The sequence below is a fragment of the Hemiscyllium ocellatum genome, chromosome 23, assembly GCF_020745735.1.
Source record: "Hemiscyllium ocellatum isolate sHemOce1 chromosome 23, sHemOce1.pat.X.cur, whole genome shotgun sequence".
In the NCBI taxonomy this organism is placed as follows: Eukaryota; Metazoa; Chordata; class Chondrichthyes; order Orectolobiformes; family Hemiscylliidae; genus Hemiscyllium; species Hemiscyllium ocellatum.
The window spans coordinates 18,055,063-18,080,153 of NC_083423.1; the positions used below are offsets into that span (position 1 = coordinate 18,055,063).

General features: G+C 41.6%; 1 protein-coding gene across 1 annotated transcript in view; it reads right to left on the reverse strand.

Annotated features, from left to right (window-relative positions):
* smo (smoothened, frizzled class receptor) overlaps nt 1–24,800 on the reverse strand; it is a 42,835-nt gene extending 18,035 nt beyond the window's left edge. The window contains exons 1-6 of the mRNA XM_060842743.1: nt 23,977–24,800; nt 21,063–21,268; nt 19,996–20,205; nt 16,009–16,181; nt 11,440–11,659; nt 10,907–11,030 (exon numbers count right to left, since the gene is read on the reverse strand). Of these exons, the coding sequence (XP_060698726.1) occupies nt 10,907–11,030; nt 11,440–11,659; nt 16,009–16,181; nt 19,996–20,205; nt 21,063–21,268; nt 23,977–24,226 (1,183 nt within the window). The 5' untranslated portion in view covers nt 24,227–24,800. The remainder of the gene's footprint in view (nt 1–10,906; nt 11,031–11,439; nt 11,660–16,008; nt 16,182–19,995; nt 20,206–21,062; nt 21,269–23,976) is intronic.
* Nucleotides 24,801–25,091: the final 291 nt, after the last annotated feature.

The following is a 25,091-nucleotide window of genomic DNA, read 5'->3' on the forward strand; positions in this document are numbered from 1 at the left end:
ATATTTCAAAAATCTATCTTCCTCCTCTAAATATTTTCAGTGATCTAGCTTCCATAATTGTCTGAGGTGAAGAATTCCAGACATTCATTACCATTGGACAGAAGAAATTCCTTCAGTTTTCAATGAATGTCAGTTCAAGATTTTATTCTAGTGGAAACATCTCAAAACTTACACTGTCAAGCCTCCTCAGATCACCTCTCATTCTTTTAAATTCAAATGAATAAAGGACTAACTTGGTCAGCCAGTCTTGATGAGTCAACCCCTTTGAGCCAGGAATCATCCTCTTTAATCTCTATTGAATTGCCTCAAGGTCACAGAATAAATTCTTAAATACAGGGGCCCAAATTGTATATGGTATTCCAAGTGCGGCCTCACCAATGTTCTGTACATTTGTGACAAGACTTCCATGTTTTTAAACTTCAACTGGTTAGCAAAAAAAGGTCTAAATTCCATTTGTCTTCTTAATTATTTGATGACCTGCATGCTAACATTTTGTGTTTCATACACGAGGACACCCAGATCCCTCTCTGCTCCTTTTCCTTTGAGGAGACTATCTCCATTAAAATAATAGTTTGCCTTGTTATCCTTCCTTCCAAAGTACATGACCTCACACTTTCCTATATTAAGCTTCATCTGCCAAGTCTTTCCCTCCCACTCACTCAGACAACTGCATCCCCTTGCAGATTAACCATATATGAATTAACTCCACAGGGACCAATATCCCATCACCAAGTCACCCTTTACTTACATGTATAAAGTCCTTGACATTGATCTAGCTCCCTCAGGGTTTCAGGATGTCTGACACTCCTGTTTTTTTTTCTTTGCTTTTTTTTTCTTTTTTTTCACCCCACACTACCGCCTAACTGCGGTAGTGCTTATTATTTTTTTTTCCCCCAGCACCCATGGTGTGTGTGTGCAGGTGTGAGACACAAGGTGTACGAATCTTTATTCAATTTCCACCACCAGGAAGATAGGAAAATACCCGAGTGGCCAGTGACAAGCAGTGCCCCTCACAAACAGTGAAGGGGAGGGCAGGGACTAAATCAAAATAGAGTTGGAGGGGGAGACACTCATGTTCTTATCTGCCAGCCAGGACTCCCTGATTGGATCAGATTAACAGCCATAATCAGGGGAACTCTCATTCTATGAGGTCCATCTGACTGACCTCGTTACAATCACTACACCCGACCCCCTCGAAGTCATAGGACACAGCCCTGTTCTTTTTCTAGTAGCTCCTCCTGGAATATTTAAGCACCAAGTCATTCCACAAACTCTCTCTCAGATATGGGCAATGTGTAACTTCCAGTGGCTCATCTCTTGTGCCCAGAGCATCTTGGAAGAAATTCATTCTCCTCTTCAGTTGGCAAAGGTGCCGAAGGGTCATGTCCAACTTAGATTCTGAGGTCATTTCAATGGAGAGGGAGAACATTCCACCAGCATTTCCACCATTCCTAGGAGCCAGGCATGTTTTGTTCCCATCCAGTTTACAAGTTTGCAGCTTTCATATGGTCTATGTGCTTGTTTAGGACCATTGCACCTACTTGAATCTTGTATGTCACTGGACCTGACCTCACATTAACCATGCCTCTTACCCGTCCAGGGTCATTCCTGTGGTTCCTACACCGAACTTCATCCCTTGAAGTAGCTATCTCTCTCTCTCGCTTAGCAGAGTCTAGTGTCTGGTATTGGCATTCCTGATACTGTTTCACCCTCTCTCCCAAATCCGAGAAGATCAGATTTAAACAACTGGGGAGTCTTCTGCCCATTAGCAACTCTACTGGAACTATCCCTGTAGTTGCATGAGGAGTAGTCCTACAATCAAGCAGGAACTGGTGAGGAAAGAAGAACAAACTGGGCTTGCTGTAAATCAAAAACAAAAATTGCTGGAAAAGCTCAGCAAGTCTGGCAGCATCTGTGGAGAGAAATCAGAGTTAATATTTCAGGTCAACTGACCCTTCCTTAGAGCTGAAGGTAAGTTGTAAAATGTTCATTTATGTGAAGAAGATAGGATGACAGGAGAGGATAAGGATTAAATAATAGGTAGGGATAGAGCCCAAAGAGAGAGAAGAGCATTTGGACAGACAAAGGAGTGGATAACAATCTGTTTAAGTGGGTGAATAGCTATGAATGGGGACTGTTAGTGGCTAACAATGCATCGCGTGTAATAGCAAACATTGGTATGATAACAAGGCCTGATATGTGGGGTAGGGGTAAGGACATGGGAGAGCTCAAGCCTAACGTTGTTGAATTCTGAGTCCAGAAGGCTGCAGGATCCTCAAGCAGAAAGTGAGGTGTTGTTCTTCAACTTGCGCTGAGCTGCAATGGAGCACTGCAGCAAGCTTGAGACAGATGTTGGCCAGGGAACAGGGTGTTGCATTGAAGTGGCAAGCAACTGGAAGTTCAGGATCTTTTTTGCAGTCTCTTTTTGTGTTGTTATTCTAGTGAATCTATAGGCTGTTTCTTTAAACCTGCCTTCAAACTTTGGACCGATCTTTCTGCCTGACCATTGGATGTCAGATGGTATGGCCTTATAATTCAAATGTCATTCAACTTTAGGAAATATTCAAACTTCCTCTAGGAAATCTTGGCCTGTTACCTGTGACCAACACTTCCAGGAGTCAGTGTTTTGCAGACGATGCATGCAGTTTTTTCTGTCGTCATCCCAGTATTTTGACAAATGAACTCTATGCACATCCAATCACTTTATGTGGGCATCCACAATGACTAAGAACATTGAGCCCATGAAATGACCTGCATAGACTGTGTGTAACTGAGTCCAGGGTTTACTTAGCATTCCCACAAATTTGGGGGAGCTGGTGGCAGTAATTTCTGTCCTTTCTGGCACACAGGGCAATGCTAAACCAATGCAGCGATGTCTGAACCCAGTCCTGGCCAGCAGACATAACTTTGCACCAACATTTTCATTTTGGAAACACTTGGATGACCCAGGCGGAGTTTAGCCACTATCTGGCAGAAACCAGGACAATCTCTCTTGCTCTCCATAATAAAATGATCTGGTCTCTCTGGGTCCAAAAATGTTTCAGTTCTGGTTGTGACAGCCCTTTGGATTCCCCATCACTACCAGCTATTTCAGTTTTGCTAGGACTGGTTCCTCTGTATCTAAAATCTGATATTGTCAGCTGAGACTGGAAGTGTATCCAGAAATTTTAAAACTGTTATGGACTCTCCCAGTGGCAGTACACGGGCTCAATGCTTCTGCACTTGCTACTTGGTCTCTTGCACAGTGTTGCAATAATTCAGCCTCAAACTACGTGCAGCACTGCCTTGTCATCTTTAAGGAGACTTAGCAGGGATTTGTGGTCCATTATTATTACAAATTTATGTCTGTAAATGTATTGGTGGAACATCCTGAATCCAAATTTGACCACTAAACCCTCCTTCTCCATCTGATGTTTTTACACTCTGCATTAGCCAAAGTCCTGTAGGCATTCTTGATAGTATGGATGTGCAGAAGGATCTTGGAGTCCATGTGCATAGATCCCTGAAAGTTGCCACCCGGGTGTTAAGAAGGTATATGGTGTGTTAAGTTTCATTGGTAGAGGGATTGAGTTCTGAAACTGCAATATCATGCTGCAACTATACAAAGCGCTGGTGTGGCCACACTTGGAATATTGTGTACAGTTCTAGTTGCCCCATCACAGGAAGGATGTGGAAGCATTGGAAAAGTTGCAGAGGAGACTTACCAGGATGTTGCCTGGTCTGAAGGGAAGGTTTTATGAAGAAAGGCTGAGAGCCTTGGATCTCATTGGAAAGAAGGCGGCTAAGGGGGGATTTGATAGACACATACAAGATGATCAGAGGATTAGATAGGGTAGACAGTGAAAGACTTTTTCCCAGGATGATAACGTCAGCTTGTACGAGAGGGCGTAACTACAAATTGAGGAGTGATAGATTTAAGACAGATGTCAAAGGCAGGTTCTTTACGCAGAGAGTGGTAAGGGCATGGAATGCCCTACCTGCTAATGTAGTCAACTCAGCCACATTTGGGAGATTTAAACAATCCTTAGATAAGCACATGGATGATTTTGGGATGGTGTGGGGGATGAGCTGAGAATAGTTCACAGGTTGGAGCAACATGGAGGGCTGAAGGGCCTGTTCTGCGCTGTACTGTTCTATGTTTCTACACTATTAGGCATTCCTCTACACTGGGTCACACGTGAGCTAATATTATCCAGTACCTATGGGGAGGCACCATGTCAATACTAGATCTTGCTCAGGATCATAGTGTGCCAACACCTTAGACGATGATAGCTGCTTCTTCATTTCCCTGAAAGCTATAGCTTGGCTACATGACCATTTCCAGGGCTGACCCTTTCTTTGAAGTTTATGCAAAACTGCTAGGATGGAGGCCAGGGAATGTATGAACATACTGTAATAATTGACCAGGCAAAAAATAAACCTACACCCTGGTACAGACGTGGGAGTCGAGACACTCTCTAGCCCAAGTAGGTCACTTGGGGTTCCCAGAACACAATTTTCCCTCTTAAGGCATACACCCACCTGGGAGAAATGTCTCAGGACTCTGTCCAAGTGCTTCTTATTCGGCTTCACTGTTAGTACTATATCATTTAGCTAAATGGCAATCCTGTAAAACATTCACCTTCATCTGCTGAAATACTGCACAGACTGATGATACCCAAATAGCAGTCTTGTATATTGATACAAACTCTTATAGTATTAATTGTAGCATACTTCTAGGGATCCTCATCTAACTGCAATTTGCAGGTACGCATGGCTCACATTCAGCTTTGTGAAGGACAGCTCCCCATGCCAACTTGGTGTATAAATCCTCTAAGCAAAGGAATGGGTATTTAACCAGCTGCAAAAAAGTAGTTCACTGTGTATTTAAAATCCCCTCAAAAGGCGAAAAGACCTGTCAAGCTTTGTAATCAGGATGACTGGTGCTGCCCATTCTGCAAACTGGACTGGTTTTCTTCAGTCTTCTGATTTCTGCCTATAGTTGTGTATGTAAGGCACTGGATAGGACTTGCAGAATCGTGAGATTGCTTCCTAGTCAACGTGCAAAGTGGCTTTGGCTCCTTTGATAGTCCCTAGACCTTCTGGGTATTTAGCTGAAAATGTGTTGCTGGTTAAAGCACAGCAGGTCAGGCAGCATCCAAGGAACAGGAAATTCGACGTTTCGGGCCAGAGCCCTTCATCAGGCTCTGGCCCGAAATGTCGAATTTCCTGTTCCTTGGATGCTGCCTGACCTGCTGTGCTTCAACCAGCAACACATTTTCAGCTCTGATCTCCAGCATCTGCAGACCTCACTTTTTACTCTTCTGGGTATTTAGTTCGGATTTCACTCAGGCAGTTATTTTCTAATCGAAAAATATTGAGCCAATCAAGGGGAATCTTTCTCAACCAATTTTGCCCCATTAAAAAGTTCGGGTCCGTGCCTTTCACTATAATCAGTGGCAACTGAAACAATTGCTACTCTTTAAAAAACCAGAACCGAAGTTCTACCCTTAATCTGTAAACCCTTAACCTAAATCCATGGTATAGGTTCTCAGTCTAGCTGAGATCTTACACAAACTTAAAGGTTCGAGTTCAGAGCAAAGTAATCACTGTAATGGCCACATTGGTATTGACCTCCATTAGAACTAGATGACCATTTAACCAGACATTTATTTTGATTGGTTCTGATTTGAATATGCTAAGCAATGTATCTGTTCCAAACCAGATGCAGGTAGACTTTCCAGGGTGTGCACTCTCCTGGATACCAGCCGATGAGTTCTCTTACTCAATTTCATTCTGGTGGAACTCCTTTACTGTCTCAAGTCTGCATACGAGCAGCAACAAAAGTGGTTTGCTGGTCTGGATCCTAAAGTTTGGCTAAGGCTTGGCTTTGTTTTGGGTTTTGCTGTGGACTTAGAGTCCTTCTGTTCAGGATTTGATAAGGTTCCCCACAGTAGGCTCATTCATAAAGTCAGGAAGTATGGGATACACGGAGATTTGGCTGTCTGGATTCAGAATTGGTTGGCTGACAGAAAGCAGAGAGTGGATGTCAATGCAAAGTACTCTGCCTGGAGGTCAATGGTGAGTGGTGTCCCGCAGGGCTCTGTTCTTGGGCCTCTGCACTTTGTAGTTTTTATAAATGACTTGGATGAGGAGGTTGAGGGGTGAGTTAGTAAATTTTGATGACACTAGACTGGAAGGCTTGTCTTACACAGAGAGGTTGTCTAAGCTCGGACTTTTCTCTCTGGAGAGGAGGAGGAAAAGAGGTGACCTGATCAAGGTAACAAGAGGCATGGATAGAGTCAATAACCAGAGACTTTTCCCTTGGGTGAGATTGATTGGCGCGAGGAGTCATAGTTTTAAGGTGTTAGGAGAGTCAGAGGTACATTCTTTACACAGTTGTGAATGTATGGAATGCATTGCCAACGGTGGTGGTGGAAGCAGTCACTAGGGACATTTAAGCAACTGCTGGAGATGCATACGGACAGCAGTGAATTGAGGATGTGTAGGTTAGGTTATTTTATTTTAGATTAGGAATAATCTTCAGGCCTGTTCTGTACTGTACTTTTCTATGTTCTATATGTTCTGAGTGAGGTTCTGCAATTGCCTTCACTCAGGTAGTATTCTTCAAGCTCAGTGAGACTGGCAAGCATGTCCAATTCCATCAAAATACCCTGCAACTCATATGTTCAACTTGCAGCATTTTCCAATAGTAAAGCCAGTTATAGTGTCAATGTGAAGTCCAGTTGGGCTTCAGCTAGTAGGCACTTTGATATATTGGATTAATGATGTAACCAGCCAAACGGTCTCTTAGCATCTCAGTAAGGGTTAAACCCAAATCACATGCCTCTGACAGTCATCTTAAGCTAGTCAAACATCCCTACACAGATACCAAAGCAACTCAGAATTAGAATGGCTTGGGGTCGTAATATTCCTTAAGTAAATCCATCAACTATTGAAGGGTTTAGTATCTGCTGCCTCAGGGAAAGTTAAGCTCTTAAAAACTGGGGCTCCACAAGCTGTCAGAAGAATTAATTGTTGCTTTTCATCTGCCCCAATGTCTGATTAGATTAGATTACTTACAGTGTGGAAACAGGCCCTTCGGCCCAAGAAGTCCACACCGACCCGCCGAAGCGCAACCCACCCATACCCCTACATTTACCCCTTACCTAACACTACGGGCAATTTAGCATGGCCAATTCACCTGACCCGCACATCTTTGGACTGTGGGAGGAAACCGAAGCACCCGGAGGAAACCCACGCAGACACGGGGAGAACGTGCAAACTCCACACAGTCAGTCGCCTGAGTCGGGAATTGAACCCGGGTCTCTGGTGCTGTGAGTCAGCAGTGCTAACCACTGTGCCACCGTGCCGTCCTTTGTCCAGAAAAACATAACACAATCTTTCCACATACTGATCCCAGACTTCAACGGTAGGATCGGACGAGTCAGGCTTCCAAATAACGACATGATGCCAGAAATGCTTACCCCAACTCAGAAATGACTGTTGTAAGCAATTTCTTCAGGAGCATGCTTTGCTCTCGTCACCACTGAAGTAACTCTACAGAAGCTGGTGTACCATCACCTTATTTACATGCAGAAACTCGACACCGATCCAGCTGTCTTAGAGCTAGCTCTCAGTCAGGGGTCTCTGTTGGACTGGATTAACAACCCAATCAGGAAACTGATTTTCTATAGTATCCACCTGGCCTGACACTATAATCACTGCAATACAAGAGCAGAATTAATCAGCAGTTTGAGTTTGCTTTGCCATTTGATCATGGCGAATACATTTCTCAACCCCATCTCATGCCTTTTTGCCCTAAACTTTGATTCCTTTACTAATTAAGAATCTATTTATCTCATTCTTAAAAGACACTCAATGACTTGGCCTCCACAGTCTTATGCAGCAACAAGTTCCACAGATTCACCATCCTATAGCTGAAGAAATTTCTCCTCATCTCAGTGCTAAAAGGTCATCCCTTCACTCTGAGTCTGTGTCCTACACCCTAGTCTCTCCTACTAATGGGAACATCTTCTCTATGTCCACTCTAACCAGGCCTGTCAGCCAACTGCCAGTTTCAATGAGATACCTCCATTATTTAAATTCCATCGAGTACAGACCTAGAGTCCTCAAGTACTCTTCATATGACAAGCCCTTCATTCTTAGGATCCTTTTCAAGGCCAGAACACCCTTCCTTAAATACAGGGCGCAAAATTTTACTATGTCTTCATCCCAACATGCCCTCCCATCTACTTTTCTATCAACAACAAATTTGGATACATTACAGTCTGTCCCCTCATCCAAGTCATTCTTATAGATTGTAAATATTTGAACCTCTAGAACTGAGCCCAGCGGCACTCTAAGTTATGTCTTTCCAAAAAGAAAATGCTCCATTAATCTCAACTCTGTCTTTTGTATATTAACCAATTTTCAATCCATGCTAATACAATATCCCTATACGTGAGCTTCAATCATGAGCAAGGACCTTTTATGTGCACCTCATCGATTGCCTTCTTGAAATCCAAATAAGCCGCATCTACTGGTTCCACTTTATCAATTCTGCTTGTTAAATTCTCCAGGAACTTTAGCAAATGTGTTAAAAATGATTTTCCTTTTACCAAATAATGGTGACTCTTGACTCTATCTGATTGTGTTAAACTTCTCTAAATCTCGTTATTTCTGCGGTAATAATGAATTCTAGCATTTTATTTAAAAGTAACTGCAACTACAATAAACTGGAAATGAATAAAAAAGTTACAGAACATAAAGCATAGTAGAAACAGAAATTGCTGAAGAAACTCAGCAGATCTGGCAGCATCTGTGGGAACAGAAACTGAGTTCACATTTTGAATCCAATCGGTGTCTTTTCTGTTCCACCACTAAACCAAGCAACAAATGGTATTCATGCAACATACAATAGTTGAAAAAGATTTTCCTCATGCTTCCTCTTATCTAAATATATACCGCTTGGTATGCTACTTATTTGCTAAGGGAACAGATCTTTCCTATTACCCTATGTTGGACTTCCATAATTTTGGATACTTCTCAATCTCCTCTTATTGAAGGAAAACAACCCTACCCTATCTGAAAGATTTCAGCTATGAGGAAATGTAAGCTCTGGCAACAGTCATGTAAATCTCATTACTCTTTCCTCAGCAAAGGTCTCCTTCTGGTCATGCAGTGACCAGAAATGAACACACTATTCCAGCTGTGGCCTAAACAGCATTTATATACTATTCCAGCATCACAACGAATAATACGGCAGAGGAACAGGCCCCATCTCTCCATCCCACCCCTCCCCCCAAGCCTGCACCAACATATTTTGCTCTTCCATACTAAAATGGTCTTCACTTACAGGATCCATATCCCTCTATTCTCTTCTTATTTGTCCAGGTCATTCCTGAATACTGCTATTGTGACTCTCCAACCTTTCTTTACAGCTAAAATCCCCCAATCCAGGCAACGTCCTAGTAAACCTTTTCTGTACCCTCTCCAAAGCCTTCTGGTAGTGTGACGATCAGAACTGTACACAATAATTATGTCTGCTTTTGTGTTTTATAACTTATCTGAAGATGGAGAGTAAAGAGTTAATATTTAAGATTTGTAACAATGTAATTAACACATGGTAATACCTCAGGAAGACTCCATAGTTATCTAGAATAATGTTAGTGAATCACAAAATGAGCATGAGATTTGTAACTTGTGAATGGAAGTGCAGCAAATCAAATCAAGGAGGATAATGCGCAAGGATGCACTTGTGGAAGGGCTTGTGAGTGTAGCAATTAACACCTGGTGTACAAATCAAGGAAGACAAAAGCTATCAAGCTGGAACATCTGCTGATAAGATTGACGGGAACAAAGACAGTTTCTTGCAAAATGTACACGTAACTTGTAGATTCATAAAATTGCATAAATAAACCAGCCCAAGCTGTATTCAATGAGAAGTCCAGGCACCTCTTTGTGGACTTGACTTCTCCCAAAAACGTTTGTCAATAAACTCTGTGTTTGATCCACTATCAATCTGAGCATGGTAATATTTTACTGACAACATTATCCATAAAGTATTCTATATGCCTCCATAACACCATATCAATCTCTCCTGCCACATGTGGGCATGCACTCCCAAGATCTCCCAGTTCCTTTACCCCTTTCAATGGCCTTCCATTTATTATGTACTCATCATAAGCATAAGCTCATACATCTCCAAACTGAATTTCTTTTGCCACAATTCCACTCACTCAATCAGACCATTGATATCATGGTAGAGTTGACAGTTATCCACTGTACCAGTGACTACACGACTTGATATTGTGTCAAAGTTCCCAAATCACTATCATGTACAATAAACAAAAGATCCAACACTGATTCCCGTAAACACCATGGAAGTAACTTTACTTTCACAAAAATATCCATTGACCATTACCTATTGTTTCTTGTTGCTGAGCTAATTTTAAATTCAGCTGGTCTTGTTCCCCAGTATTTCAAGGCCTTTTACATTTTTGACTAGCCTGCCATGTGGAGTCAACTGCCTTATTAAATCCACGTAGACAACACCTACTGCACTACCCTTAATCCTTCTTGTTACTTTTACAAAAAATTGAATTAAGAGGAAACAATACCATGCTGTCAATGCTTGATTAATCTGTGTCTCTCCAAGTAAAAGTTAATCCTATCTCTCAAATGGTACTGGCTGATTTTGTCAGTGTTATACCCTATTGCTTGTGGAAAGGAGAATAATCAAAGGTACAGTCGCCACAAACCAACATTGGGAACTGATTTCATAGAATGAGATCTAGCCATCAACCGATATAGCATTGATTGCTTTTGTACTGCATCCACCTGATGCACATCACATAAAGCACACAATGGTAACAAAGACTAAAATTGTAAGGTCTGACATTATCTTTCATACAATAATACATACCTCTTATAAGGAAATAGCCACCAACCAGCAGAACAAGCCCAATTGGAGCCAGGACAAACCCTGCCCGGAAGTGATAATTCTTATATCCAACAAAGCAGATTCCACTCACTGAGTCTCCATCCACCTATAGAACAAAATAATCATAGTAGCATGATCATCCCAAAGGGAACACTTCACTAGTAGACTCAGACTATGTACAAGTTAAGGTTATTTTCATTTTATTTGTGGGAATAGATCTTCACTCAATTTTAATCAGTAACTCTACAGTACCTTCACTTTGAACCAATCATCTACTGACCACATGAATTTATCACAATTCGCTCAACCATCATTCTAAATTTGGCTTGTGTTCCGAATCTTATAACAATCCTCAATGACATCTCTGATCTTCATTACATTCACAGCATTCTCCTCCCAAAATAAAATCATGAGGTCCTTCATATCCTTCATTCCCAAACCCTTTTACCATTGTTCTCCTGCCAACCCCACTAATCCCTGTAGTTTCTGGACAGCACAATAGGAGCATGAATTACCTGTGCCAGAGCCAATATGGCGACAGTCAATATAAATGGGATTGACCAAGTGACGAGATGGAAGTAGGATGTCTTTCCAGAAAGAGGCTGATAGGTGGTGCCGAGGGCCTTGAATGACATGTGCCAAGCGTAGGTCAGCATCACAAACCAGATCACCCCAGACATGAGAGAGTAGTAGACTATAATGAATATTATAACACAGGAGAGTGTTTCATTGGACCTGTCAGAGAAAGAGCAGTTTATAGTGAGATCTTTTTGCTGTACATTGCCACAGTCTGGACATGTGAATCTGGGAATCTAATATATTCAAACCATGATGTATAAAATTACAAAGAAAAGAGAATTGCATTTATATAGCTCTGTTCAACACTTTAGGGCATCCCAAAGCACTTAATAGCTAATTGAATACATTTAAAGTGTAGCCACTGTTATCAAGGAGGAAATGTATCTTATTTAAATGATGTTTGTAGAAGGATAAATATCAGCTATGACACCAGGGAAGACAATCCCCCCTTTTTTCAAAATAGCACTACAGGACCTTTGCATTCATCCAAGAGGATGGGCAGGTCTCAGAATTTTCTCAAAGATAGCATCTCCAACAAAACAGTACTGTACTGGGTATATCAGCTGACAAAGTCTCATTTCAGAGCTTTCAGCAGAAATTAAGTTATCATCATCAGGTGGTGATTCAAGGCAACTGTGTTTTCCACTGAGCTATACATGAGTCAACGGGTGTGTGTGTGAGAGAGAGTGAGAGAGTGAGTGAGAGAGAGAGTGAGAGAGTGAGAGAGTGAGAGAGTGAGAGAGTGAGAGTGTGTGTGTGTGTGTGTGGTTAATTTTCGGATGCCTAGTGTCTTAATTACTCTTGTATGGACCAAGTTTGATTCACAGTATGTGCTGAGCTATTTGAATCTCACCCAACACAATGGACAACACCTGGAGAATATGTAAATATAACTCTTTATGCTTAAATTCTTATTTTATATACAGTTGTTTTTTTCTCTTTTTTTTACCAACCACAGGATTATCCGGCCTGAACAGTTTTCTATCAAATCTTTTTCCTCATCCAAATGTAACAGTAAATAAATACAATAAATACTGTTGAAAAAGTTACAATGATTTTGTCTTTCTTTGAAAGTTACTTAAATTCACATTTGACAGTTACTTTTCAATTGTGCATTTAACCAAATAGTTCAGCTGTTTGTGAGTAAATCACATGGCTTGGGTTGAACATTCTCAAGCCAATAGGAACGATCAAACAAAGTCACCTACAACACTAAGCTGGGACATTAGCTCTAAATACAGTTAGACTTAAATCCCTTCTGTATTATTACTGAATTGAAGGAAAAAAAACATAGAACATAACAGCACAGTACACCCTCGGTCCTTGATTTTGTACCGACCTGTGAAACCAATCTGAAGCCCATCTAACCTACACTATTCCACTTTCATCCAGATGACTAACCAATGACCATTTGAATGCTCTTAAAGTTGGCGAGTCTACTACGGGTGCAAGCAGTGTGTTCCACTACTACTCTGAGTAAAGAAACTACCTTTGACATCTGTCCTGTATCTATCACCCCTCAATTTAAAGCTGTGTCCCCTTATGCTAGCCATCACCATCCGAGGGAAAAGGATCTCACTGTCCACCCTATCTAATCCTGATTATCTTGTGTGTCTCAATTAAGTCACCTCTCAACCTTCTTCTCTCCAAGGAAAACAGCCTCAAGCTCCTCAGCCTTTCCTTGTAAGACCTTCCCTCCATACCAGGCAACATCCTAGTAAATCTCATCTGAACTCTTTCCAAATCTTCCACATCCTTTCTGTAATGCGGTGACCAGAACTGTATGCAAACCTCCAAGTGTGGCCGCACCAGAGTTTTGTACAGTTGCAGCATGACCTCATGGTTCCGAAACTCATTCCCTCTACTAATAAAAGCTAACTCACCGTATGCCTTCTTAACAACCTATCAACCTGGGTGGCAACTTTCAGAGATCTATGTACACGGACACAGATCTCTCTGCTCATCTACACTACCAAGAATCTTACCATTAGCCCAGTACTCTGCATTTCTGTTGCTCCTTCTGAAGTGAACCACCTCACACTTTTCTGCATTAAACTCCATTTGCCACCTATCAGCCCAGCTCTGCAGCTTATCCGTGTCCTTCTGTAATCTACAACACCCTTCTGCACTATCCACAACTCTACCAGCATTCGTGTCATCCACAAATTTACCAACCCATCCTTCTATGCCCTCATCCAGGTTGTTTACAAAAATGACAAACAGCAGTGGACCTAAAACAGATCCTTGCAGTATACCACTAGTAACTGAACTCCAGGATGAACATTTCTCATCAACCACCACCCTCTGTCTTCTTTCAGCTAGCCAATTTCTGATCCAAATTGATAAATCACCCTCAAGACCATGCCTCCGTATTTTCTGCAATAGCCCAACATGGGGAACCTTATCAAATGCCGTACTGAAATCCATATTCACCACATCAACCACTTTACCCTCATCCACCTGTTTGGTCACATTCTCAAAGAACTCAATAAGTTTTGTGAGGCATGACCTATCCTTCACAAAACTGTGTTGACTATCCCCAATTAACTTATTCCTTTCTAGATTATTATAAATCCTACCTCTTATAATCTTTTCCAACACTTCACCCACAACGAAAGGAAGGCTCACTGGTCTATAATTACCAGGGTTGTCTCTATTCTCCTTCTTGAACAATGGGACAATATTTGCTATCCTCCAGTCTTCTGGCACTATTCTTGTAGGCAATGACGACAAAGATCAAAGCCAAAGCCTCGGCAATCTCCTCCCGGACTTCCCAGAGAATCTTAGGATAAATCCCATCCGGCCCAGAGAACTTATTTTTACACTTGCCAGAATTGCTAACACCTCCTCCTTGTGAACCTCAATCCTATCTAGTTTAGTAGCCTGTATCTCAGTATTCTCCTTGACAACATTGTCTTTTTCTGGTGTGAATACTGACAAAAAATATTCATTTAGTGCTTCCCTCGCTCAGTTATAATCTAATCTTAGTTTAGATTAGATTTCTTACAGTGTGGAAACAGGCCCATTGGCCCAACAAGTCCACACCGACCCGCCGAAGCACAACCCACCCATACCCCTACATTTACCCCTTACCTAACACTATGGGCAACTTAGCATGGCCAATTCACCTGGCCCGCACATCTTTAGACTGTGGGAGGAAACCGGAGCACCAGGAGGAAACCCACGCAGACACAGGGAGAACGTGCAAACTCCACACAGTCAGTCGCCTGAGATGGGAATTGAACCCGGGTCTCTGGCGCTGTGAGGCAGCAGTGCGAACCACTGTGCCACCATGCTGCCCAAATAATCTTATAATCTCTTAATCAGTTCTGCTACAGATTTTAAACACTTGTATATATTTAGTGCCATTTATGAAATGTGCTTTCAAGCAAATTAAATACTTCTGAAGTAGAGTTACTTCTGTAAGGTGGGAAGAGGTTATCAATGTGATATTGACCAGATAACTGTTGATCCTGATTTGATTGAGATATAACTATTTGACAGAACATCAGAATCACTACCAAAATAAAGCTTAACACAAATTACTTCATTCCTGTTACAAAAATGGGTTGTTCCACAGAAACTGAAAATTAATTTTCTGGACACTGGACCCAGAGTCAAATCATAGCAGCAACTGAAAAACAAATTATGTTTTAAAAGTATTCTTTGGTCATTTTTCTATATTACAGAAATACTGGAGAAGCTGGATGACTACGCAGGACCTTGATTCTGGAAGTCAGGTGATGAAACTTCCAGGATTACATCCAATTAAAGTTGGCAACTTTATATTTGAACCATAACCCTTTCATCAGTTTGGGCCACTCAATATGCACAGCATCACATCTGTTGAGACATTTATCTGTCTTCCTGTAGCTGCCTCTTCTCCAAATGAGAACAAAAGGCCACAACAGTAGGATTGTTTCAGTCTGAGACTCAGAAGATTTCCTTTCATATGGAATGAATGACTGAATCCATCTGCTTATGGATTTTGAATTTGTCTGAGTCCATCAATTGCTGACAGTCTTGGTAATATCTTAGATTCCAAGCAGCAATTTTTCTCATTTATCTGTAAACTTTACAAACCAATATCTCTTTTAGAATACCATACAAACTTTTAGTTACTAACCTTTGTGTGCTCAACCACTTTTTGGTTTTCAGTAGAGTTGTGTTGATAGGCCATTCAGCCCAATTGAACAATGTCAGTGTACATACACCACATAAACATTTACCCAAACTAATTATCTATCCTTTTCAGCATAACCTTCTATTCCTTTCTCGCTCATGTTTATCTGGCTTCCCTTTGAATACATAAATCTATTCACTCGAACTAATCCTTATGGAAGTGAGTTCCCAGTTATGACATTTATAATCTTTCAGTTCTGCTACAGATTTTATTCTTTCTGACTGAAATATGGAGGCAAATGTCCTCAGAAGACCAGGCACAATTAAAATCACTGTCAGAAGAGTGTGGCACACAAGAAAAAAAACAAGTAAAATAAATGTACGTTGGCTCTCCAAGTCGCATGGTCCCATCTGCCTTGCACACAATCTCTTTCCGTGCTCCATCCATGAATTGTGCAAGCCAGCCAATGCTCCCAATGAAGAAACAGGCATTTACGTAAAACAAGATGACAGCAGGGTAACGGTTAGAGTTCTTCCAGTCAGCAACAAAAGTAGCCTAAAAGCAACAAGAAAAACTAAATATAACATGCAAGAAGTTAGGCTCAGAATAAAGTCTCAAACAATACAAGGATCTTCAACAGTCAGACAGGTGCTAAAATGCTTGGGAAATAAGTACACCAGTGATGTCTGCTGGAAAAACAATAATGCTACTTTGTTAACAACTAAATGAAGGGTGCTAGTGCTGGAAATTGGACCACTTTTGAATGTCAATATGGACCATTCATGTTGGATACACTGGTTGGACAGATAATTGCAGCTCCTTATCCTCTCCATTAATAATGTCCATTGTGTTCTAATCTCAACAATACATTCCCATGATTTAATAAGGACAGCATGGGAAAGACATTGAGCTATTCTAACTTGTACTAGATAGTGAATACCCACACACTGTGGGTACCTGTTGATAAGGAACGGACTTGAAACTCTCCAATATTTTGGACTCTTACAACCAATATACCCTGTGCTGCCAGCATGTAACTTTGCCTATGTCCTGATGAAGGGTTTATGTCCAAAACATCAACTCTCCTGCTCCTTGGAGGCTTCCTGACCTGCTGTGCTTTTCCAGCGCCACACTTAGAGCCATAGAGATGTACAGCATGGAAACAGATCCTTTGATCCAACTCTTCCATGGACGACCAGATATCCTATCCGATTCTAGTCCCATTTGCCAGCACTTGACCTATATCTCTCTAAACCCTTCCTATTCATATACCCATACAGATGCCTTTTAAATGTTGTAATTGTACCAGCCTCCACCACTTTCTCTGGCAGCTCATTCCATACATGCACCACCCTCTGCGTGAAAATGTTGCCCCTTATATCCCTTTTAAATCTTACCCCTCTCACCCGAAACCTATGTCCTCTAGTTCTGGACTCCCCCACCACCCCCCCCCCCCACCCCCCCTCCTAGGGAAAAGACCATGTCTATTTACCATATCCATGACCCTCATGATTTTATGAGCCTTTAGAAGGTCACCCCTCAGCTTCTGATGCTCCAGGGAAAACAGTCCAAGCCTATTCAGCCGCTCCCTGTAGCTCAAACTTTGCAGGAACTATGAACCTGCAGTCCAAGGTTTCTTTTTTCAGCAATACTCCCCAGGACCTTATCATTAAGTATGTAAGTTCTGCCCTGATTTGTCTTTCCAAAATGCAGCACCTCACATTTATTTAAATTAAACTCCATCTGCCATTCCTCGACGCACTGGCCCATGATCGAAATCCCATTGTGCGGAGGTAACCTTCTTTGCTGTCCATTCCACCTCCAATTTTGGTGTCATCTGCAAACTTACTAACTGTATCTCCTATGGTTTTTGATTCTGACTCTCCAGCATCTACAGTCCTCACTTTCTCATAGTTTCAGTGCTGCAGCAAGGTTCAGACCAGAGTGAGTTTGAAAGTCGACCTGCTCCAAGCTTTTATAGTTCAGTTTCACTTTAAGAAACCTTAGCACAGCTCTGCTGTAAATAGGCACTTAACAAATCTACCCTGAATAACACACAAAACCAAAGCACTGCAGATGCTAGAAAATTGAATTAAAAGCAAAAGGAAGTATGGCAGGTCAAGTAGCATCGAGGGAACAAAATCAGAGTTAACATTTTAGATTGATCATATCTCATCAGAACTGAATATTTGTAGGATTTTTTGTTTTAGTTCTAATGATATATAACCATGTGTGAATTACAAGTTGAAACCCAGTCAAGGGGTATGATTGATACATATGTACAAGAGATAACCCAGAGACAGGCTGTAATTTATTGAAAAATGTAGGTGGTTCATATATAAAAGAATGGATATCTGGAGTGAATTGAGGAGTTCGCATGATATAAGAGGCTATAGCTATTTAAACTTTAGATTTCTGTTTTAAAACTACTATATTTTACAGTTCATATTGTAGAACCCAGTATGGTTCAGGTTGTCAGTTTGCTTGCTGAGCTGGCAGGCTTGTTTTTAGACGTTGTGTCACCATGCTTGGTAACATCATCAGTGAGCCTCCAGTGAAGCACTGGTGTTCTGTCTCACTTTCTATTTATGTGTCTTGATCTGTTGAGGTGGGTGGTATTATTTCCGGTTCTTTTTCAACGAGGTTGGTAAATGGGGTCCAAATCAATGTGTTTATTGATGGAGTTCCGGTTTGAATGTTAGGCCTCTAGGAATTCCCATGTGTCTCTGTTTAGCCTGTTCCAGGATGGATGTGTTGTCCCAGTCGAAGTGGTGTCCTCTTCATCTCGATGTAAGGATACTAATGTTAGTAGGCCATGTTTTTTTTGATGGCTAGTTGGTGTTCATGTATCCTGCTGGCAAGTTTTCTGCCTATCTGTCTGATGTAGTGTTTGTTACAGTCCTTGCATAATACTTTGTAAATGACATTCGTAAATGCAAGGAATGTAATAAACACTAAATCAGACAAATAGGCAGAAAACTTGCCAGCAGGATACATGAACACCAACTAGCCATCAAAAAAAACATGGTCCACTAACATTAGTATCCTTACATCGAGATGAAGAGGACACCACTTCGACTGGGACAACACATCCATCCTGGGACAGGCTAAACAGAGACACACATGGGAATTCCTTGAGGCCTGGCATTCAAACCGGAACTCCATCAATAAACACATTGATTTGGACCCCATTTACCAACCTGAGAAGAAAAACCGAAAATGCTATTACCCACCTTAACAGACCAAGACACATAAATAGAAAGCTGGACAGAACACAGCGCTTCAATGGAGGCTCACTGAAGATGTTACCTAGCATGGTGACAAAATGTCTGAAAACAAACTTGCCAGCTCAGCGAGCAAACTTAAAACCTGAACCTCAACATGAGCTCTGAATCTTCTCAAAAATCAAACTCAATATGGTGAATATAATATCTTTTATAGGAGCTCTATTTTGAATTGAGTGCAGCTGCAAAGTACAGGCACTGTTGGCATAATCAATCTCTCTCCTCTGCCCCACTATGAAACACTTTCTCTTTCCTAGTAACTTTGTCTGAATACCTTCTCATTCCATGGGTGAACTGGTGAAAACCCAAAACGCTCATCTACTTTGGATTGTCAGCCTTTAAATAGGACAATTGGGGTCAGAAATAGGATTGCCGCCACCATTTTGAAAGACTACTGGGCAGAACATTCATTCGTGGGCTCTACCCTGTTTGATAGTGCAGCTGATTGTATGAATAAAGTTTACCATTTTGTTACCAGTCTGTTCTGACATAACACAATAGTTCTATTCTTGAACAATCTTGCATTATAAGAAAATTGCGTAATAGCAGCACCATTTAAACCAATGGGACCAGAATCACATTATAACCAATACAGGTAAGAAAAGTTTGCGTTCTACAAATAATGGTCTAAATTCTACAATCACATTTTAGCCACTTCGTATTAAAGAAACGCACATTATAGCAGAACCAACTGTAATTATTTTGCTGGAGTAAAAATATGGACAACTGCCTTGCTCCAACTCGAGATCTACTTTTCCACTCTCAAAATGGAGTGAGCCTCCTCTTAGCATTCCTGATGAAGGGCTTATGCCCAAAACATCGATTCTCCTGCTCCTTGGATGCTGCCTTACCTGCTGTGCTTTTCTAGCACTACACTCTCGACTCCTCATAGCATTGTCAGGCTACAAGGATTTAAAATCTACCCATATATGTTTAGGAAAGTTAGCTTCATTCAGAGGAGAACAAAAATAAAACCACAAAAAGCTGTTGTTTGATTCAATAATATTATTCTTACTTTGTCTAATGAAGTGCGAATGGGTTCAGGTTGCTTTTGCAGCCATATCCAATTAAAGGGCATTGCTCACCAATGTGAAGAATGTGCAGAGAATGGCAATGGATCCGAAGACAGCAATATAGATGTGCATGGCATCATGTTCATTGTCTGTGAAGAGCGGGTTCTGACACTGGATTCCACATCCTTCCACATCCTCGTACCAACTCTTGGGATTCTCTGTACGTACCAGAGGGGACTCACACCGACCAGAGCTGTTAAATTTGATGTTCTGAACTTCATTCTGAAAGAAAGAATTTTAAAGTAATTAAATTTACCTTCATCCTTTGTGGACATTCCCCCCACCTCCACACACACCAAAACCCTGTATTTAGACAAGATGGCAACTTGGCAACCTATTAGGATTCAATGCACCAACCCAACTCCGTGCCAATATATTCCAAACTGATAGTTTGCTCAATTACTTCTGCTGGAGAGAGTGTGTGCCGATATACAGAAATGATCCTATATGATATCTCTACTCCCACGCACTACCTCTCAACAAGTTGCTGCAGTCTTTTTCTTCCTTTTATTCTTTTATGAGAAGTGAGTATTGCTGGGAAGCCTAGCATTTGTTGTACATTACTAACTGCCCTCAAACTGAGTGGTGTGCTAGTCCATTTTTGAGTGCAGTCAAGAGTCAATAACATTGCTGTGGGTCTAGAGTCACATGTGGACTAGACCAGGTAAGGAGAACATTACCTAAAGGACATTACTAAAACAGATGTTTTTTTTTTAAAAACAACAATCATTGATAATTGTTATGGTCATGAACACTGAAACTAACTTTATATTCCAGACCTATTTAGTGAATTTAACTTCCAGTATCTGCAGTGGTAGGGTTTGAATCTGTTCCATGGACATTAGCGTGGGCCTCTGGATTACTAGTTGAGTGAATCTACTACTCTGCTACCGCCACAACACTCATCACTTCCCTCCAAAGAAAAGTTTGTTAATGCATTGAGTCTAACAGTTCAAACATGAAGAACCACTACTTGAGGGAGTTGCAAGGAAGGGATGAGGCACAAACATTTCAGTTGGTGCTGGAATTCAACCTGTGCATGATTATTCTTTGCTTTGGCTGACCCTCATCAAACCTACCAGGCATCCTTCAGGAAATCGATCATTTGAACACTTCAGGAAGTCAGGCCAGCCTCTCTCTCGCTCCACAATGGCGCAGGGGCTTCTGGTGATTTGACACATAATCTGACCAGGTAGTTCCACTTTGCCATTTTCACATTTTGGCATGTAGACAGCACACAAAAGCTGTTGAATCACACTCCAACAGCCTGGAGCATTCCTCAATCCTGGATAGGAAAATAAAGAGGAAGATGGAGTTGAATGAGATGGTCATCAAAAGTGTAAACTCTAATGCAAGATCGCAGAAACGAGAGGTTTACTCATCTACTCACATTATTTACAGAATTTGAATGGGAACATTTTGGAGCAGCACCTTCTATATTCCAAGAGGGGAATACGCCATTGCAATTATTCCAAAAGATGCTGTTAACATTATTCACCATTTTAGAAGTTCTGATCTGAAGCATAAAGCAACAGATGGAGAAAGTAATAAGACTTAAAGTCATACAGATGTACAGCATGGAAACAGACGCTTTGGTCCAACCCGTCCATGCCAACCAGATGTCCCAACCCAATCTAGTCCCACCTGCCAGCACCCAGCCCATATCCCTCCAAACCCTTCCTATTCATATACCCATCCAAATGCCTCTTAAATCTTGCAATTGTACCAGCCTCCACCACTTCCTCTGGCAGCTCATTCCATATTCCTACCACCCTGTGCATGAAAAAGTTGCCCCTTAGGTCTCTTTTATATCTTTCCCCTCTCACCCCAAATCTATGCGCTCTATTTCTGGACTCCCCCACCTCAGGAAAAGACTTTGTCTATTTATCCTACCCATGCTCCTCGATAAGGTCAACCCTCAGCATCCAATGCTCCAGGGAAAACGGCTCCAGACTATTCAGCCTCTCCCTATAGCTCAAACCCTCCAGCCCTGACAACATCCTTGCAAATCTTTTCTGAACCCTTTCAAGTTTTAAAACACCCTTCCGATAGGAGGGAGACCAGAAATGCACACAACATTCCAAAAGTGGCCTAACCAATGTCCTGTACAGTCGCAACATGACCTCCAAACTCCTATACTCAATGCTCTGACCAAGAAAGGAAAGCATACCAAATGCCTTCTTCACTGTCCTATCTACCTGCAACTTCACTTTCAAGGAGCTATGAACCAGCATTCCAAGGTCTCTTGTTCAACAATACTCTCCAGGACCTTAGCAGTACATGAGAGAAAAGAGAATAGAGAGCGATGCTGAAGCGTTTTAAGTTGAGGTAGATGGAATGGGAGCAGATGTCTGTGGAATATGATCACCAACACAATAATTAGGCTTGAAAAACCCATATGTGTGCTATGTAAACTGTACAATTTATTAATGGGAATGCTGTTGGAATCTATTGTCCTGGACAGAATGACTAAGCATTTGAACAAGTATTAGCTGATCAAACCGTGTCATCGTAGATTTGTGAAGGGTAAGTCATGTCTAATTGAATTTTCTTAACGAGGTCACAAATTTGGAGAACAAATCCTATATAGGAATCATGAGCGAAATGATACATAGATTGCTCTTCAGCTAGGATGTTAAAGCCCTACCTAATGTCCCAGATGTCATGAAAACTCCCATGATGCTAATTACAAGAATTGCAGGGGTGTTCTCCTGAAGTCTTGGGCGATACTTACCCCTCAACAATTACCACAACAGATTACTACGATGTTATCATCTTGCAGTTTGTGGAAGCTCAATGTGCACAAAGTGGTGCCATTGTTCCCTACATGGTTACATCTCTCATCAAACCAGTCTCGTTCTGTCACTGGAACTGCACTTGCTGACTCACAATGACTTCAAATTCCCAAATGCTTCTGTTTTAAAATGCTCCTTCACATGTTCCAATCCCTCCCTGGTTTTGCCCCTTTTAAAAAAAAATCTGTAATCTCTTTTGGCTTTAAATCTATTCAAGAAATCTGCATTCCTCTAATTCTCCTTCAACAGACTGTGACAGTCAAGCCTTGAGTCATCCAGGCTTCCATCTCTAAACTACTCTTCCTCTCCTTTAAGATCCACCTTTTTGAGCAAGACTTTAGTTAACTATCCTAATGTCATCTTCTTTGGCTCAGTAACAATTTTCATCTGATTCCTCTCCTTTGAAGGGTTTCTGGATATTTATACTATATTTATATACTCTGCTTAATAGAATTCACAGTTGTTAATGAACAGGGAGATCAGATTTTTAATTAATTTTTATCAACAATAAAGCAAACTGGACTGAGCCATGCCTCCCTTACTTGCCTGTACTTTGATCTTGACCTATGCTTTGGATTTGACAAGAGGTGTTCACCTAATATAAATTTAATATTGGAGTTATAATACTGTAGGCTTGAAACAGCTTTCAGAGGCTGCATTTGTACAGTCCCTTTAGCATAGTAAAATTCTCCAAAGTATTCAATGGGTCTGTAACAAACATACAAAGCCACATGGAGATATTAGGGCATATAGCTAAAAGTTTGCTAAAAAAGAACCAGATATTAAGCAAAGGATAAAAAAAATGAAGTGTGGAGGGGCAAGAGCTGAAATCCAGAATGTGGGGCCTAGGCAACTGAAGGCATCAGTGTTGGGGTAGGAGGATGTGAGTGTACAGGACTTTATTGTGGCTGATAGGATCTCAGAATCTACTGTGGCTTTAGAACGGATATACCACCCAAGTTATCACACGGGAAGAAGTATAACAACAACTCAGCTCTCTCCCTGCTGAGGCACAATCTTGTTGGAAGTGCATTGGATGTTCCTCAAGTTCTGCGTTCCACTAAAATGGTACAAAAATAAAGGAAACGGGGATACCCTTCTGGGGCTGAAAATATTTTCCACTTGTTTAATATCATATAAATTCCAAATTAAAAAAAAGCGTTTTGCTTTGATAATACAAGGGGTTCGAGTGCAATACCTGACCAAAGAACCAGATTGTTGTGTGCCTCTTCTTGGGTGTTGGAGTCTTCAGCCAGAGCGAGGGACGTGTGGGTGTAGGGGAGAACCGAACCCATGCATGTGTTGTATCTCAGGGGCTCGCAGTCCGACACTTTCTTGCAGCGGTCCTGGGGAAACGTTTGGTTGGTGCCGCTCAGCCCCAGGAATGTCCAGAGTAAGAGCAGGGAGACTGGAGCCGCTTTAACAAAAGACAGCCAGCCGGTAGACATCTTGATTCTTCCAGTTGCAAAGTTAAAGGAAATCTTCGCCCTCTCCCCACACACACGCGCACCCCGTCGCCTATCTTCGAACTTTTTAATGTTCGCCTCTCCGAAAGCGGGGAATTAATCCCCTTCCACTCGAAACTTCCTCCGATTGGTTATTGGCCTCTGTTTGTCCCAGAAAATGTGTCAGTTTCCCAACTTGCATCGAATGCCATCGCGTCAGTTTCAACTCATTCCAGACTCCACCGGCTGCAGACTGGGATTTGATTATTCCCCAATTCTCTCTCCAAACTCACTGAGACGATTTTTTTTCTGAAAACACAAAGCCCACGGGGGAAAATGCAAATCATTTGATTTATACGAAGAACGTGCGTGATCTCAAACAACTTGCCTCCTGACTCCCACTTTTACGTGCCAGAGAAGTGACAGAGAAAAAGGATTGTAATTTGATACCCAGTCCATTTTTTCCCCGTTCCCTCTCTCTCGTTCTCTCCTTGTAACCTCTCCCAGTGCTCCGTTATAGATCTTGAATCTGTGTCCAATTCACTGAATGTCTACTAGTCCACTGAAAAAAAATGTTTTTTTTTGTATACACCTTTTTCTCCCTCCTTGAGAGTTTGGTTCATCAGCAGTTTTTATTCATGCTGGGGAGTGGGAGGCACTTAGTAAGGTTAAGCCGAACCCATCCCCCACCCAGTTTACAAACCACAACCACACTGGCAAAAGTTAAACGCAGTCAGTATTCCCTTTTCTGGCCCCCGACTACTTTTCCATTGCAGTTGGAAGGATAATAATTCCCACCCCCCCCCAAAAAAACACCTTTGCATCAGCCTCAAACTCAGGCACTGGAATTGTTTCGCTTCCAGTCCTC